Genomic DNA, 20000 nt, shown 5'->3' on the forward strand with positions numbered 1-20000 from the left:
AAAAATTATTTTTTTTTTTTTTAAAAAAACAAAAAAAAAAAAAAAAAAAAATTTAAATTTTTTTTTTATTTTTTTTTTTTTTTTATTTTTTTTAAAATGTAAAATTTTTTTTTTTTAAATTATTTTTTTTTTTTTTTTATTAATTTTTTTTTTTTTTTATTACAAATTAAATAAAAAAAAAAAAAAAAAAAAAAAAAAAAGACGATAAGGCTAATTACATTATAGTGTTTCTTTTTATATATAAAACAGGAAGAATTACAAAATATAATATATATATATATATATGTACTAATGTTTTATAATTTATTTATTGACTTAACATTTTAAAAGAAAAATTGTGTATAATGATGTATTTCATTTAAAAAATATATAATTTCTATTTATTGTAAAATTTGTATATATATATATTTTTTTTTTTCTTGTGAATTTTAAAATTTATATTTTCTACACGTTGCTATTTTTTTTTTTTTTTTCCTTTTTGTCCATTAACACCAAGGAGGGGGAAGAAAAAAAAATAAAAAAGACAACTATATTTTATATTAATTTAAGAAGATAAAGAAAAAAAGAAAAATAAAATAAAATATAATAAATTACATTTTTTTCATAATTATTAGTTCATTATTTTATTATATATATAAACATTTATTTATTTTATTTTTTTTTTTTTTTGTTGGATTTTCCTTTTTAAACATAAAAATTTATAACATTTTACAACATTATATTACACATGCATTAAGAGAGTGAACAAATAGAAAAATCTTTCATTTTAATTTTTGTTCTATTGACACATATTTATTGATTATACTTTTCATAAAATTAATATCATTATATGTGTATTATATATATATATATATATATATATATATATTTATATATTTATATATATAACATTTTAGTAGTATTAAATAAAATACATTAACATTATAATTTATAACTTTTATTTTTTTTTTTTTACCTTTTAAATCTACGTGTATAAAAAAAAGTTTGATAATTTGCTGAAATTGCAAACTACGAACGCACAAATAGGTAGTAATTTTATATAAACATTTTTGTTGATTATATATATATATATATATGATATACTTATATATTTTTATATTTTTATATTTAAAGACTATGCACTGAATATATACTTTTATTAAGTGCTATATTTATATATAGTCGTATATTTTCATATATGAATTATATTAACATGTCCATTTTTAATTATATACCATAATTGAAACTATATACATATATATTTATATTTTTTTTTTCTCGTAAAATTTAAAAATATTATATATATATATATATATATATATATATATATATATATATATGTATATTTATTTATTCCGTGTCCTATTAATGTAATCTACACACATATAAGAGGACATTAAAATGAAGACACCCAATTGTTTTTAATTTATATATATATATATATATATTTATTTATTTATTTATTCATTTTATTCTACTTTTTTAACGCATCTCCACCCTGTTGTGCATATCAAGTGTAATTAGTTACACTGTTTTGTTATTTTCCTTTTGAATAACATTGTTTGAACAAGATGAGGAAAAAGGGATATATAAAAAATTTTGAAATGGAAGAAATTATATTTACATTATTAAGTTGTTTAGATGAAGATAAGAAATTAAACTACGAAATAGTAAACACTCTTAAAATGTACATTATGTATCATAAGAGTGAAATCTTAAATTATGTGTTTTCGTTTCTCCAAATTCAAAAGGTTAGTCATGAGAATCAAAAACTGTTATTGTTATTAACATACGATTTTGTTCATTATTGTATATATGATAACTTTAGTGGCGTTGTTAATAAATATTTTGAGGAAGAAGATAATAGCGATAATATAAAAGTGGAAGAAAAAGATATAGAAGGAAGAGAAGACGATCAATATGTAGACATAAAGATATTTGACAATATTTTAAAATATACATTTTTTGATGGGGACAAGTATTGTTTTGTATATGATTATGAATTGAAAAAAAGCTCTAGTATGATAAATGAAAAAGGTGAGAATAATTTATATGAAAATAAATATGAATATAATAATAACAATCTGAATAGTTATAATAATTATTGTGAGGATTATAATAAATGTCATAGTAACATAAAACATAACCATAGTTACGTTAAAAGGGATAGTAATGATTATAACACATTACTAAATAAAGAAGATATAAATGATCAGAGTATTTTTTGTTATGATAAAATTGTTAATATGAAAACATTAAAAAAAGAAGAATACAAGCATTTTTTAATTGAACAAAAAAACTTTGCTATTAATTATTTCAAAAAAGAACAGATTTGTGAAACCAATTTGGATTCATTTGATAATGTAGAAGATATTAATATAAAGAAAAATAAGCGAAAATCTGAAATAAATAATATTATTAAGAATATAATAAATTTTATATTAAAGGAAATGTTATATATAAAAAAGAATGACGAGAGGCACAAAATAATGACTAATTTATTGATATTATGTATAATAAAAGAAGACAACTATTTGAAAAAGAAAATAATAGAGAAAATACGTTATTATAAAGATATTAATATTAGTAATAATAATATGAACCCAACTACTGATAGTAATAATAATAATAATAATAATAATAATAATGGAACCAAATTGAATACTTATATATATATCGATTTATATAAAGAAATATTCATGAAATCTCCACACTTAACAAAAAATGTGCTAGGAGATATTTTCAAAAGTATGCTTAGTTTAGACAATAACAAACATATAGATATAATGTTTGAAATATTTTTAAAAATTTTTCAAGATGTTCAATTCCCATCTGTATTATATAGCATTATATATATGAATAAGAAATATAGAAAAAAGAACTTCATTATAACAAATAAAAATAATACTAATGTATATATTGAAAATGATGTTATTCAATTGTCACTAGAAAATACAAGTGAAGATACCTTTACGACAAATACTAGAGAATCTTCTTTAACTTCTGGTATGATAAATGATATGAGGCATAGTAGTAATAATAATGCTGATGATAATAAGAGTGATGAGCATCTTATATATAAGGATGTACATGATGAAAAGAATAAATATATATATGACGAGATGTATAGAAAAAATAAAGAAAATGAAAACATAATATATAAATATAATTTAGTTGATAAGAAAAGGTGTGATATTAATTCAGAAATAGATAATGGTAAGGACAAATTCAAGGTTGAAAAATATAAATGTTCAAATATAAAAAATGATGAAAATAATAAAGGAAAAGAAAAAAAGAAAATACATAATATAAATAAAAAAGAATATATTGATAATAAAGAGAGTGAAAGAAGTTTATCATTGAACATATATGAAATGGATAAAGAAAAAATAAATGATATACATAAAATAACAAAGAAATATTTAGATATATATTTTAAAATAAGTATGAGTATGAAATATACAAATGAAAATTATATAAAAATACTTTATATAATATCGAAATTATTATTATATATAAATAATGAAGAATATATAAAAAAGACATTTGAAGTATATATATATTATTTTTTAATATTTTTTAATTCTACAATAGTAAACAATTATAATAGCTATCATATGGAGATACATGATACTTCATGTATATATAATAATGATTCTCAAATAGATATCAATTATATAAATTTAAAAAACCTACCTAATTATATCATAATAAATAGTTTTAGAATCATTTTACAAAGTTGTCTAAATAAGGTTCATTTGATAGTAGTATTTACAAATAATATATTGAAGATATCTTATGCATTATTATATATACTAATAAATAAAAATGTAAATATCACAAATTCTGGTAGTATTATTGAGGTTATAACATCTAATGATTATATAAGTACATTTATTGAAATTATCGAAATATTTAATATCTTTATATCGTGTATATATACAAATAATTCAGTAGTACATTTTTTAAAAGAGAAATGTAAATCAAATAACAAAATTGATATAATTGCTTCATTAATTATTTTGAAACAATATATTGTATTAATATCGAATGATTTTAGTAGTGATAATATAATATATAATATATCTAACCAGAATATGAAAATAAATGAAAGGAATGATAAGAAAAAAGGTTCAAGGAAATATAAAAAGTGTTTTAAAAAATTAAATAGTTATATTGATACATATCAGAATAATACAAACATTGAACTTATTATTCAAATAGTACATAGCTTATTGGAAAAATATAATACTGATTTGAACATTATTTATATGTTGTTAGAGATTAGTTTATTACTTTCTTATCATAACTATTTTAATTGTTTTTCTTATAACCCTAATGCGATTTTTAGTTTATTGCAGAAGGATAGTAGTCCTTTGTTGGTTCTTTATGAAAATGTGCACATAAGAGAGGGAGAAACATATCAAAGAAATGAAGCAACAGATAATGAATTGGATAATAAAAAGGGTGATATAATAAAAGATAATGTAACAAATGAACAAGGGAATCATTCCGATTCATATCCTTATGGTAGCTCTTTTAATTTGGATAGAAAATCTAAGAATATGTATGAAGACATATACAAAGAGAAAGAGTTTGTTAAGACAGAATATTCAAATATAGAAATGAAGAAAAAAAAAAATGATATAATAAATGATAGTTATAAAAAAAATGATATAACAAATGATAGTTATAAAAAAAATGATATAATAAATGATAGTTATAAAAAAAATGATATAATAAATGATAGTTATAAAAAAAAAGAATTTTATGAGGATGATAGAATAAATATGATATATGATGAAGATGAAATAAAGACTTGGTTTCTTATACCAAATAAATATGTGATAAATATAATATATTTATTTTTAAATATATTATTAACTGATGAATCTACTTTTAAATTAAAAAATAAGAAGACTGGATATTTTGTAAATGACGAAATAAAAGGAACCATTTATGAATTTAATAATGGTGTGAAAGAAATATTAAAGAATGGAAAGAAGTATAATAAACATTTATATGATATACATTCTCATTACTTTATGTATATGTGTCCATCTGTGTCATATATGAAAAAATTAATAGTATTAGCTTTCCAGTGTAATTTTTCTTTATATTCTCCTAGGATATTATATCCTTTATTATTTGAATATGTAGTAAATATAAAGAATAGTTATAAGATAATATTATTATTGTTGAAATGTTTAAATGTAATATGTATATCATTATGTAATTATATGAGTAAAAATAATTTAAAAATACATTCAAGACTTCATTTTAATTATTTGGCTTTACCAAATATAAATAAAATTATATCAGTATTGTTTATGTATGGTTTCCATCCCAACTTTGCTGTTTCATTTTTAAGTTTACAACTTGTATCTATTTTGATATGCTTTACACAGAATAGAAGTATGCGTTTTATTCATAATAGTTTATACTACAAAACGGTGCTTCGTGTTTTATTTCTACACGATAAATTGAGGAGGATGAAAGGCGTGGTGGGATCTAAGCAGAAGGTATCACAAAATGAAGAAAGGATGAACAAGATGAGAAAGAATAAGAAGAGGGGAAAATTTTCGCAAGGTATTTTTTTCGAATCGTCAAAGTATAATAAAGAAAAAAAAATTATGGAGGAAATAAATAAGGATATCAAAAAGAAAAAGATGAGGAAGAAAACAATATTTGGAAAAAATGAAAAGATAAAGAAAGCACAATATTACAAACAAATGATCTTATTAAGTTATAAAAAAATAACTCAGAGGATTAGTAACAAATTGATTAATACATATCTGCGTGGTTTTTCAGTATATAAACAAGATAATTTGAATAGAAGAAAGAAGAGAAAGATAAATAAATTTATAAAAAGATATTTTCATGTGGATATGTTTGAAATTAATGAATTTCTGAGAAATCACGATCCGTTATGTCATGGCCCATATAATTGTATGGAGGTTGAAAGGGTTAAAATTTATATTGATGATAAGAATAAAAAGAAAAAAAATAACAACAATAATGTTTATAATGATGATAATTATGATGATGATGATGATGATAATGATAATAATAATGATAATAATAATAATAATAATAATAATAATAATAATCATAGTAATAATAATAATAATCATAGTAATAATAATAATAATCATAGTAATAACCATAGGAATTATAATTGTTACAATTATGACCATAGTAGTATAGATCAATGTTTGGTTTTCCCCATGATAGAATCAGTACCCACTTTTTATATTACAGACATCTTGGAGTTATTCCATAAAATTTTTCTGAATTATATAAAAAAAGAAAAAGAACACATTTATAATTTCCAGACTTATATTACAACATTTTTTTTTACTTTATTAGAGATGTTAAAAAATATACAGAATGATAAAGAGTATGATAACACATTATTTAATATAGGAATTATAAATATGATGTGTGTAACTGTTAAATTTATGAAGGAAAGATGTCCTAATAAGCTCATTAGTATTTTTTTTAAGCTACTTGAAGAAGTCCCCTTAGGAGAAGAGGAAGATAAAGTTGTGACTTTATATAACAACTATTCTTACATTTATCGAACTCACATTTTTAATTTGTATAAAGATAAATGTACAACATTGTATACGAAAAATTGTATGGAATATATAAAAATGATGAGAAATAATATATGGCTAAATAAAAAAAAAAATGATAGCCAAGTAGATTTTAATAACTTTATTATATTATCTAATATGTATAATAATAGTGATACATTCAAAAAAAAAAACATACAAAATGTTTTGCAATATTTAAATGATTATCAACAAGTGTATAAAAAAAATGTGTTCCATATTTTTAATACGTATATATCAAATGTGCAGATCAATAAGGCGATGGAAAATGATATGTATAGGAAAGAAAGAAATAAAAGAGAGAATGATAATACATATGATAAGATTAATATGTGTGATCAAAATAATCTTGATCAACCGATACATAAAAATGTGGATGAATTAACAACGAAAAGACATGCATTGGATAATTCATCAATAAATAGTTTACATTCTAGATATGTTTCACGCCATAATAATAAAAAGGTTAGAATATACGACATAGAAAAAATAGGAAATAAATTAGATACATCAAATCAAGTAGCAATGAAATCACTTTATTTTTTATTTGAAGATAAATTGGGTTCCTATATTTTACAGAATGATATGAATTTTTCTATAACAAAAAATTTTAAACAAGAGATAGCATCTTATTATATTCAATCATTATTATATGAGAAGAATTTTTTTCAGGTACTTTTTTTGTTAAACAATATATATTATTCCGATGTAGCCAATAAGAAAAGTGGAGCCTTTTCATTATTTGGAAAATCAAATAATGTAATACATGCAGAAAATATAAGAAATACATTAATATTAAGTATGGGTTTATGTATGAAGAAAATAAATTCTCATAAATTTAATCATTTATATAATATAAGAGAAACATATGTAAGTAAGGAGATATTTCATATATATTTAGAAAAGATATATTTAAATATTGCCAAAGAGAATGAAAATTTTGAAAATATTTTATTTGATAAAAATGATTCAGTTGGCATAATATCGAGTGAAATATTAAATAAGATAAAAGGAAATAAGCAAAAATATGTGAAGACAAATTATAGAGACCAGATAAATTTATATATAAAAATTAAAAACTTATTACTGTCAAGTATTCATATAAGTAATAATAATTCTTCTGAGTTTAATAAACTAAACGTAGAGGGTCAAAAATATGAAGATAGTGTAAAAAGGACATTATCAATTATGAGGATAATTACAAATACTAACATAAGTAACGAAGGCATGGAAAATAATAAGCAATCAAAAAATAATTGTAATAGTAATGATGGTATTAAAAAGGGGTTAGGTTATAAAAATGATAATATAAGTATCACAAATGATAACAGAAAGGATATTTCAACCATGTACAACAATAATAATAATGATAACAATAATAATGATAACAATAATAATCATAATAATAATAATAATGATAACAATAATAATCATAATAATAATAATAATAATAATAATAATCATAATAACAATATTGTTGTGAATTCTGATTATATTACAAATAATGGTTTTACTACAAACAGTACTTGTAGTAAATCACCAAACGGTAACGATAAACTTATGGGTAGACAAAAAGAAGAAATTGCTCATATATATAAATACATGTCTAAAGAAAAGCTTCATTTTTTTCTTCTACAATTATTAGTAGATCCAATATTGGGTTCACTTTATCAAGAAAAAGAAAGTGTGTTACAGTCGAGTTTGTTGAAATCATTAAGAATGATATCTAAAAGGTTAAAGAGAATAAAATGGATAGGACTAAAAAATAATAAATATAATTATATGAAAAAGGACGATTTAATAAAAAATAATAGAATAGTAAATGATGAGAACAAAAATAATATGTTTGAAAAAAATTATTCGTGTGAAATCTTAAATTATATTGATATAAATAATAAACGTTGTATTCTACAAGATATATGTGAAGATTATTTAAAAGAAAATTTGAGTAATGTAAAGAATTATTCATGTTTGTATATATATAAATTTATAATAATATATTCTTCTTTATATTATTTATCCAGTATTGATAATTTAATATTCCCGATAAGCAATACAACAAATGACATATCTAATGTGACGTTAGAAAAATTTGTGATATATTTTAAGTTTTTTTATAGGGGAATCATAAATAAAAGTGAATATTATTTTAAGGAGGAAATTATTAAGAAATATAGTGAGGATGGTCAAAACAATAATGATGACTATACGAGTATAAATAATAATAAAAGTGGTAGTAATAATAAAAGTGGAAATAATAATAAAAGTGGAAATAATAATAATAGTGGTAATAATAATAAAAGTGGTAATAATAATAAAAGTGGTAATAATAATAATAATAATATTAATAATAAAACGATAAGGGGAAATATGGATAGGTTACATCAATTAAATGCTAACATAAATTTGGAAAAAGAATTTTATTATATCAAATTGATTGTTGAATTAGATAAAAAAATGAATATAAAACATCTGAAGAAGTTATCAAATAATTTGATCTTAAATGATTATTTTTCTGAATTATTAATACAGCATAATGACAACTCAAATAATAAAGAAGAAACAAAAGCATATAATAATTATAATCATTATAACCTTGTAGATATAAATAAGGAATCGTATGAAATTCTGTTACATGCTTTAAAGACTATATATAATTCTTTATATATACGGCATCCTTTAAATTTTCAATATATATTTATTATTGTAGATGTACTTATCGGCTTGTTCTTAAAAATTGTATTGAACGAGAAGAAAAAGATATATCAAGAATTTCAAAAGAATTATAAAGGGTGTAGTAATAAAGAAGATGCACGTGTGGAAAATTCGGAAGGTATTGCGAATATAGTATCCAAAAGGGGAGAGGAAAATATGAGAGAGAAAAAAGGAAATAATAAAAGGATTAAATATAAGGTGCAAGAAAAAAAAGGAGATGTTCGTTTGGATATGTATAAATATAAAACTATAAGGAATGACCATGATATAAATAATGATGAACACAAACATAATAATAATGAAAAAAATGAAAAAAATGAAAAAAATGATAATAATAAAAATGACAATAATGATAATAATAAATTGGGTATATATAATATAACACATAATAATATTTTAAAAGATAATAAAATGAAAGCAGCATGCAAATGTAATGGTGATATTTATACGCATTCAAAAAAGAAGAATAAGAAGAGTAAGGGAAAAAAAAATAATAAAAATAAATCATCATATATAAAATTAAAAAAATACAATGAATTAAGTTTTATTAATAATATAATATTTGATAATTTAAATAAGTATGATAAAATTTCCATATCATGTTTAAACTTAATTATATCCATAATTGTGCGACTTGTATTGGATATAAATTGTTTTTTTTTCTTGTCCAAAATAATTAAATATATACATGACCTTTGCATATCTACAAATATATGTGAAGTGAAATTCTTATCATTCCTTATGGTACTTCAAATGATAGTAAATTCTCGCTCCATTAAAATGAGACATGTAAAAAGAGTAAGTTCTCAGGAGGAATATAATGACAAGGATTCATTTTACCCAAGTGTAGAAGAGGGGGAGAAAAAAAAAAAGGAAAAAATAAAAGAAATAAATTTAATAAAAGAAGAAAAATATAAAGAAGATATATCAAATGAAGAACAAAATAATAATAGCAGTTTATTATCATATGATTCATCCAATTTTGAGAGATATTTTAGTTTGCTTTTTTCACCAAATTCTAGTGTATCTTATGGCACTCTTTTTGATTTAAAGAATGGACAAAAAGGGAAGGTGGAAAATAAGTCTAATGATAATAATGAGAGAAATAATATGAGTAAGGGAACGGATCTGTATGATATGACAAAAGGGAATAGGATCACAGGATTGGATGAGCATAAGAATTGTACACCAAAATATAACAACAATAATAATAATAGTAATGGTAATAATAATAATAGTAATGGTAATAGTTGTAGTTTTGTTGAGGGGTATAATAAAAAGGGTAAAGTAGATATGAGGGGACAAATGGATAAAAATGATATGTATGATCAAATAAAGGAAGAAAATCATTATCTATGTGAATGTATTGGATTATTAATACCTTACATGAAAGATAAGCAAAAAATAATAAGTTTCTTCAGTATATGTTGTATTATGACATTACTAGGAAAATTAAACAACGTGTGTATTATAAATAAGACACATTTTATATATTTTTTTTTAAATAATTCTTTGCATGATATTCTAAATATATTTAATGAGTTAAGGGATATGAGCTTAACCAAAAAAGGGATTAAAGAAAAAAATAATAAAAAGATAAAAAAAAAGAATTATTCGAATAATGGTACTATTAATAAGATATCGAAGAAAGAGAGATCAGATAAGGTGCACCATTCGGAAGATATAAAATTTGGTTCTACAGAGGATAAATATGACAAAGAAGAAATACAAAAAATGAATAAAAAGGAATCTATAAATGGTAATATGCATAAAAATGATAATATATGTAATGGCGAAGAAAAAATAAATTCTTTTTATAAAAAAAGTGAGAGCAAAAAAAAGAGAGTCAATAAGAGTAATAACAAGAAAAAAAACCTGAACAAAAAAAAAGATGATAATATGAATTTTATTTCGTGTGATATGATTAAAAAAGGAGGTAAACGAAAAAATGGATTTATTTATAATTTTTCTTATCGAAATGTAAGAAAAAATTTATATAATATAGAATTTGAAAAGAAGTTTTATCGAAAATTAAATAGAAAAATATATGAGATAAATAGTAACAAATATCAAGAGAAGTTTATAAAAAAGTTAAGTATGTTTAAAAATAAAAAAAATAATAATAACAAAGGGGAGATGAATATATATAAATTGGTTAATGATATAATTATTGAAGATTTTTCACCTGATGAAAAACATTCATACGTAAATACTTTATTATGTTGTATACATAATAAGAATAAACATATATCTATGAATGGGTTATATTTCCTTATGTATTATATACTAAAGGAGGAGTTTGATATTGAAAGTATAAAACTTCTAATGAATCGAATTTTTGACGAATTGTTTTATTATACTAAAAGGAATATATTAAATGAGAAAAGTTTAAAAAGGAGACAAAAGAGTGAAGAACAAGAAAAAAAAAATAATAATAAAATAAAGAGTAATGGTGATGGTGATGATGATGTAATAGATGAATATAATAAAGATCACCCAAAACAAAACAAATTAAACAATACCATAGGGGAATATTATAATATTATGGATAATAATATGAAGAAAAAAAGTGGAGGGAAAAACGAAATAAATACCGATATAAGACAAAAAATAAAAAATATGGATATAAAAAAAAACCAAAGAAAGAATAAGAATATTTTGGATATGTCTCTAAATCTGATATTTTTATTATGTCGAAATAACTTTTATGTTATGTTAAATAAAATATGTATGTTACAATCTAAATATAACTATGAACATATTTATTTTATTTATATGATATGTAATAATAAAAAAATGTTAATTAAAACATTAGATTATTTATTTTATATATTAAATAATCATCACAATATTAAATTGAATAATAATTTGAGTAATATATTATCCTTATTATTTCATTTTCTAAAGTTTAGAAATATACATGTAAGGAACTATGGCCAGGAATATTTTATCGAACTATATTTGATTCTTTACTATGTATTAGGAGTAAGGCAGTTATCACATTTATATAATAATACAAACAATAGTATGGGTACTAATATGAATAAAAAAAGGTATCTATATCATAATTTTGATAAGGTACATATATTAAAATACAAAAAGGAAAATAATAAAGTTGTAATTACAGAAGAAGATGAAGAAGAAGAAAAGGGTATGGAAGGAAATATTATAGATATAAATAAAAGTAAAGATATGACTAAAAATATGGAGATCGATCAAAATATTGAACCTGATAATAAGTATGATAAAATAAGAAATGATATGGATGCAATATATATGGCTATAGATAAAGATGAAGAAAAAGATAATATGGGTATAACAAAAAGTATGCGTTATTTTAATTTGTATAAAAATTATATTAACATATCGAATGAATGTAATAATAGGGAGTATAATTTGAATGAATTATATATGGAAGATACAAATAAAAATATAAAAGGATCTAACAATAATCACAATGATGATGATGATAATAATAATAGTAGTAATAATAATAATAATAGTAATAATAATAATAGTAGTAGTAATAATAATACGGGTGGGCGTTTCTTTTTTAATGTAGACAAGGATTTATTTTTTTCTACAAAACAAAACATATTTCAATGTAAAAATATAGAAACGGTATGTAAGAATGAATATAGCAAAAAAATATATAATAATTACACGTGCAATATAAGCGTGAATAATACTTTAAATTGCTTAAATATAATAAAGGAATTAATAAAACTGAATAATAAAAAGAACATATTGAATTACTATGAATATCATAAAGTCGAAAAATTATTATATTATAGACATTCCTTTGAAAATGGTTTAATAAAATTAATATATGTATTTTTAAAAGAAATTGATTGTATACAAGTATTTAAAATTTTGAATGTTTTTCTTATAAGTGATAATATAAATTATATCATAGTTTCTCTTATTATTTTATCTCAGATATTATTATGTATAAAAATTAATGAAGAGAGTATAAAAATAATACAACCACTTATTGAAGTATTATATTCTATAAATAAAAGAAAATACAATCATATATTTATTACAAAATATTTGCACATATCCTTTAGGAATTTTTTTCTTATTTTTAAATATATTTTTATGTATCAGTTATATAAAGCAACAGAACCGTTTTCTTTGTTTATGAAGGAGGAGTATATGTTGAATATATTAAATTCTTTGTTTAAAAATTTAGATAGTACTGATAACAGTTATACAATAAGGGAAACGTTAAAGTGTTTAAAAGAGTTGTGTAAATATGAGATTGATTGTTGGCCTTCATCTTCAATGTATTTATCCTTTCAGAAAATATTAAGTGATAACAAAATGATTCAAATATATTTAAATAGCGATGAAGTTATGAATAGAGTATATATTTGTAAGATAATGTGTGAAATGTATAGAACGCTTAGGAGGGAGAAAGATAAAAGGAGCGATATGGGGGTATCATTAAATGGTGATATAATAAAAAGTGAGGAGGAAAATACGAAAAAAGAAAGAAGAAAAAAGCAGAAAGAAAAAAAAATGAGAGGAAAAAATAGGAAAATAAAAAAGAGTTTCTATGAAACGATTACTTATTTATTTATCCATTTAATGGATAAGAACAGAAGAGTATCTAAACATGTATGGTTAGCTTTAAAGGAATTAATCAAATATAAATTTTATGAGGATAATGTGAAGGATATTTTAAAATATTTTGATGATAAAATTTTTGAAATAACAAAAAAAACAAATATGAAGATACAAGAGGAGCAACATTCTGTTTTTGTTAAAAAGGAATATTTTGGAAATATTGAAAAAAAAGATGAAATGATAATAATAAGAAAAAAAAAAAAAAAAAAAGATTCAGAAATTAAAAACAATGTTATGTATAATAAAAGAGAATATAATATAAAGAAGAGAAGAACGATTGATTATGAAAATATACAAATAATGATATCAACAGATGAAAGTGATAATAAAGAATCTGAGTGTAGTTCTAGGAAGGATGTTAAAAGGCAAAAAATTAATATATATTATTATAAGTTATTCATTGAGATGTTTATACCTTTATTAATATGTGTAGATACAAAAGAATGTTACAATAATATTAATAATAATTGCAATGGTTTAAAATTATTGTTTGTTGAATTGACAAAATATTTGTATAATAATGACATGGACTTTAAACAAAGAAAAAACCGTTTAAAATATGAGTCTATAAAAAATGACGAATTATATAACATTTTCTTTAAATACCTAAAGTTAGATTTAAAAAATATAAATAATTTATATAGAGCATATATAATATTATTACATAGTAGGATTTATTTTGACAAAAAATTATGGAATGTTAAAAATGTACAAGTTCGTGAAGAGGTCATAAAAATGATAAATGAATATGAGATGAAAAATACTAAATCTCGAGCAGAGCATGTTTTATTTGGAGATTTAAAAAGGAAGGATATATCATGTGAGGAGATAAAAAATATAAATAAGAATAATAATATAAGAAAAGGTAATATAGAAAAGAGTAATATAAAAAGGAACAATACAAATAAGAGTAATATAAAAAGGAGTTATACAGATAAGAGTAATATAAAAAGGAGTTATACAGATAAGAGTAATGTAAAAAGTGATTATAATATTATCTCTAATAATAATATTACTAGAAGTTTTACAGCTACATTAACTGACTCTATATTCAATACCTTATCTGAAACATTGAATTATTCATATGATAATTTTTTCTCAAATGTTGATAATATTAAGATCAAGAAAAATGAGATTAATAATGTAACAGATGTTGATTATGGAAATAAAAAGGAATATCATGGAAATTACTTGAAGGTTAAACAAAATAAGGTTAATGAAGAATATATAGAAGAAACGTTTAAGAGCGATAAGGATTGTTCAGTAAAAGAAGAGGCATGTACAATAAGAACACTAAGTGAATCTTCTAATATCTCTGAAAACATTTCTAATAGTGATATGGATGAAGACCAGATGTCACTTACTAATGGAAAGTATGTGCATGATAATAATTATATGAAGAAGAATCATATGAACTATGATAAAATGTGTGTAAAAAAAAATAAAATTGTTAATTCTATTCATTTTGATAAGATTTTGGCAGAGCAAAAAAGGAGTGACAAGGATATGTCTTCATCAAAATGGTTAGAGAGGGAAAAGAATGAATATATGAATGGTAATATTGATGTTCATAAAAGAGATCATTTTGATGGTCATACGAATGAATATGATGGAGATATATATTATAGCAATAATATATATAACGTACGTGATAACAACACTTATGATATGTTATATCATCCTTTTGTATCTTCTATACAAATTAACAATGAAAATTATAACATATTTATTTCAAGCAGTGAAGAGGAGGAAGAATATGACGATAAAATATACGAAGATGATGATGAAAATAAAAGAAAAAATATTATTATAACGGATAAATATATTGAAGATAAGAATAAAGAGGATATAACAAACAACTATCCAGATAAAGAATTTATTAAAAGGAAATTAAAAAAAATCCAACTATTGAATAAGAGATATAATTTTGTTGATCATTTTAGAAATGTACAAACTTTTAAAACCAAAGAAAATTTATTATATTGGATAGAGATGTTAAAATTTTTAAGAGAAAATCCACAAGAGATTAGTGACTTATTTTCAACAAGAGAAATTCAAAAGGTCAATGTAGCAGATTTTTTTGAAGCATCTTTAATGTGTGCATTAACTGTAATAAAGTTTGTATCATTAACGATTAATTGTAAAAAATTATATAAGCATACATTAAAATGTGGTATTAATAAAGTAAACAATGAAATAATAAATGAAGATAATATATCAGATATAAAGGAACAAGAAATAGAAGAGATGTATTTTATACATACATTAATTATATCAACAAAATTAGAAGCATTGTGTTCTTCTATTAGTAAACAATTATGTACATATCTAGAAAATGAAAAAACGGAATTGCACATCCCTATCATAAAATCGTTATCTATTTTGTCTATACTCAAACCGTCCACCTAAAGTGGTACATAAGTAAAAATATATATATATGTGTATATATTTTCTCATTTTTTTTTTTTTTTTTCCTTTTATTTCTATTTTTATTATTTGTCTATTTATTTTATCATTTGTCTTAAGAATTGTTTAACAATTTATAAGGTATAACATAAAAAAAAAAAAAAAAATTACAGAAAAAAGAAAAAAACTTCAAATGAACAAGTATACATATATATATATATATATATTATAATTATTTGTATTATTCCATTTGATTATATTTATGTATACATTGTATAAATTTGTGAATAACTGAATTTGGGTAGTCATCAACATAGGACCACTGCATGATCAACTTATTTTGTCCATCATGTATAGCTCTTAAAGAATGGAAGGATAAATAAAAAAAATAATTATCGTTATATTTAACATTTTTAATTAGAACTCTTTTACCTAGAAAATCTATTTTATCTTTATTTTCTGTATTAACAATTTCTTGAAAAAATGTAAGAACAAAATTATAAAAAGTTTGATAAGCAATGGTAATAATTTCTTTAAATCTTAGATTAAGTAATGGTAGATTAACTTTATCTTTTTTATGAACAAAATTAAAAGGTTTTTGTTCATCATTGGATGAGCTATCATTCTCAAGTATATTTTGTTCATAGGTATTATTATCATTATTATTATTTATTTGATGTTCGTTTATATTTTGGTTCTTAGATTTGTCATCACTATTAATGGTATTGTTTTTTATTAAAGGTTCTTTTTTTTTTTGTGACATATCACTTTCTTCATTGTCATTATTACTAATGGGGCTAATATCATCATCGTCACTTTTTGGAGATTGAATTGTTATGTTAGATAAAGAATCTATATTTTGATTAGTGTGATAACAATTTGAATTATTTTTATTTATTAAATCATTCATATTAGTTATGATATGTTCATTTTGGTTTTCTCCTATAAACTGTTCATCTGTATATGGATGATCGATTACATTTGACCGTTGTTGTTTAGGTAGATTATTTGATATATTATCATCCTTTAGTGGCACATATGAATGATTGAAATATTTATTAAAACATTTATTTTTATAATTTTCAAAATTTTCATATTTTGTTTGTATATTTATTTTTTTTTGAATTATTTTATTACGAACTTTAATTTTGTGTTCATTGATAGGATTAGAATTTTTCTGTTTATCGTTTTTAAGAATTTTGTTTAATTTATTATGTGTTTTATGATAATTGCTTATTTTTTCATTTTTATATATAAATAAATGATCTGAATTAATTATTTCTTCTTTATGTTCAATTATGATTGGTATATGTTTTCTTTTTAAATATTGTATTAAAGTTTTTTTTGAAAAAAGGAATATATAAGGTTTATGAGTTAGTGGTATATAAAACATATATGCATTAAATGGAACATTAATTTTTTTGTTTACATATGTATATTCTTTTTTTCTTTTTTTTTTTTTTTTTTTCTTATTTTCATTAACATAAAGAGCTGTTTCTTGTGTGTCCGTAGTGTTTATGTGTGTATTATTGTGTTTATATTTCATGATTTTTTTTTTAAGTTGTAATATTTGTTTATGTATATTTTTATGCATATATATATAATTAATATTATGTTTTATAAAATCAAAATGACAGTGTTGTCCTAAAGATGGGCACATAGAATTAATCATGTGTTTATTTGAAATATATTTTGCTAGTTTTTGCATACCGTTTTTTTCACCATGAACAAATATAACATTTTTTGGAGAGACATGTTTAATAAGTTGTTGTATACCATTAGAATCAGCATGTGCAGAAAATGATAAATAAATAATTTTACATAAGACTTTAATATATGTAGTTCCATCTAAAGATATTTGTTTTTCTCCCATAATTAATTTATGACCAACAGTACCTTGTACACAATAACCTGGTAAAACAATTAGATTTTGTGGATTTCCTGCCCATGCTTTAAATGCTTTAAGAGAAAGTCCGGTATGTAACATTCCAGGTGTTGCAAATAAAACCATAGGTCTTTTTTCATTTAAATAATTATTTAAAAATGGAGATATATTTACAAAATCAAACAGATTTTCTTTTTCATTGGACATACAACTACTATTAATCCATGAAGAGTATATTTTATAATATTTATTTGCATTTTCTGTTAATCCACAACCAAAATATATAGGATAATTTATTTTCATTTTCTTCCAATAATCATCTAATAAAATAGATAATTCTTGTGCTCTTCCTATAGCAAAAACAGGAATAAGAACTTTTCCTCCTTTATGTACACATTCATGAACTAGATTACATAATTCTAATTCTGATGCTTTTCTAGTTGGTCTTACATAAGTTGCATATGTTGATTCAGATATAAATATTTCAGGATTTAATGATGGTATATTAGCACTACCTAAATGTTTATCTGGTATAGTATTATAATCACCTGTATATATCACACTAAAATTTCTTACTTGAATTTTAAATATACATGCTCCTAATACATGTCCTGCATAATATGGAGTTATTGACATATCACCTAATTCAAATGTTTCATTTATCTGTAATCCAATTACTTTATCAATACAATTATATATATTATCTTCATTTATATTCCATGGATCTTTTTTTATACAATTAATATTGTAATTTAATAATTCATCCGATTTTTCATTCAACATTTTTATTTGTCTTTCAAAATTTTTTTTCTCCCATTTCATATCAGTTACACGACAACTATCTAATAATAAGATCGGACTTAAAGCTTTAGTAGGATAACTCATAAGTATTATTCCTCGATATTTTAATATTTCTGTAAAAAATGGTAATGCACCTATATGATCCATATGAAAATGACTTATAATCACACAATCAATTATTTCATTTATTCTTTTTAAATTATTTATTAAGTTCTCTTTATCTGTTATACTACTATTTACTATACTTATATTTACTTCTGTATTGGAATTATCATAAAAGTTTGGTTCATCTACATTTTCTTCAACTTTTTCAATATCCCTATTATTTTTTTTAGGACCCGAACTATCTTTATCTTTATATTTATATTTATCATTTATATGTTCATCATTTATATTATTTACATTTTCATCATTTATATTATTTACATTCTCATCATTTATATTATTTACAATTTCATCATTTATTTTATTTATATATTCATCATTTATATTATTTATATTTTCCTCGTTTATATTATCTTCATTTTCATCATCTACATTATCTTCATTTTCATCATCTATATAATCTTCTTTTTGACACTGATCAATTTTATCTGGGCCCCTTATCAATAAATTAAAATTCGGATATTTTCTTTCATCCTTATAACCCAAATGGCAACCACAGTCAAACATGACTTTTCTATTTTCTAGCTCGACGATAACACAAGACCTCCCCACGGTTTGCCCTGCGCCCAGTACTTGTATAATAATCTTCGTTTGGTGGTAATAATTCATTATATAAAAAAGTGAAATATATAAAATATTATATAAAATGATATAATATAATATTAACACTACATAATGTTATAATAACCAAAATGAAGGCGAATGTTCTATATTTTATATATTGGCAGACGGATCTCGAAAAAATATTCCCTCCAAGTAATCATTATTTTTACATATATGTATTATGGTTTATTTGTATA

The 20000-nt window shown here is 21.3% G+C and overlaps 2 protein-coding genes across 2 annotated transcripts; one reads left to right on the forward strand and one right to left on the reverse strand.

Moving 5' to 3' along the window:
* Nucleotides 1-1550: 1550 nt before the first annotated feature.
* On the forward strand, nt 1551-16352 carry PGSY75_0318500 (hypothetical protein; the record flags this gene model as incomplete). The annotated part of the gene is made up of 1 exon (XM_018784037.1): nt 1551-16352. One exon carries the CDS (start codon nt 1551-1553, stop codon nt 16350-16352), a length of 14802 nt encoding a protein of 4933 aa, XP_018643620.1.
* A 238-nt stretch (nt 16353-16590) lies between these two features.
* Nucleotides 16591-19809, reverse strand: PGSY75_0318600 (putative cleavage and polyadenylation specificity factor; the record flags this gene model as incomplete). Its single annotated transcript, XM_018784038.1, has 1 exon — nt 16591-19809. The coding sequence occupies one exon, from the start codon at nt 19807-19809 to the stop codon at nt 16591-16593; it is 3219 nt and encodes a 1072-aa protein (XP_018643621.1).
* Nucleotides 19810-20000: the final 191 nt, after the last annotated feature.

The sequence above is a fragment of the Plasmodium gaboni genome, chromosome 3, assembly GCF_001602025.1.
Source record: "Plasmodium gaboni strain SY75 chromosome 3, whole genome shotgun sequence".
Classification (NCBI taxonomy): Eukaryota; Apicomplexa; class Aconoidasida; order Haemosporida; family Plasmodiidae; genus Plasmodium; species Plasmodium gaboni.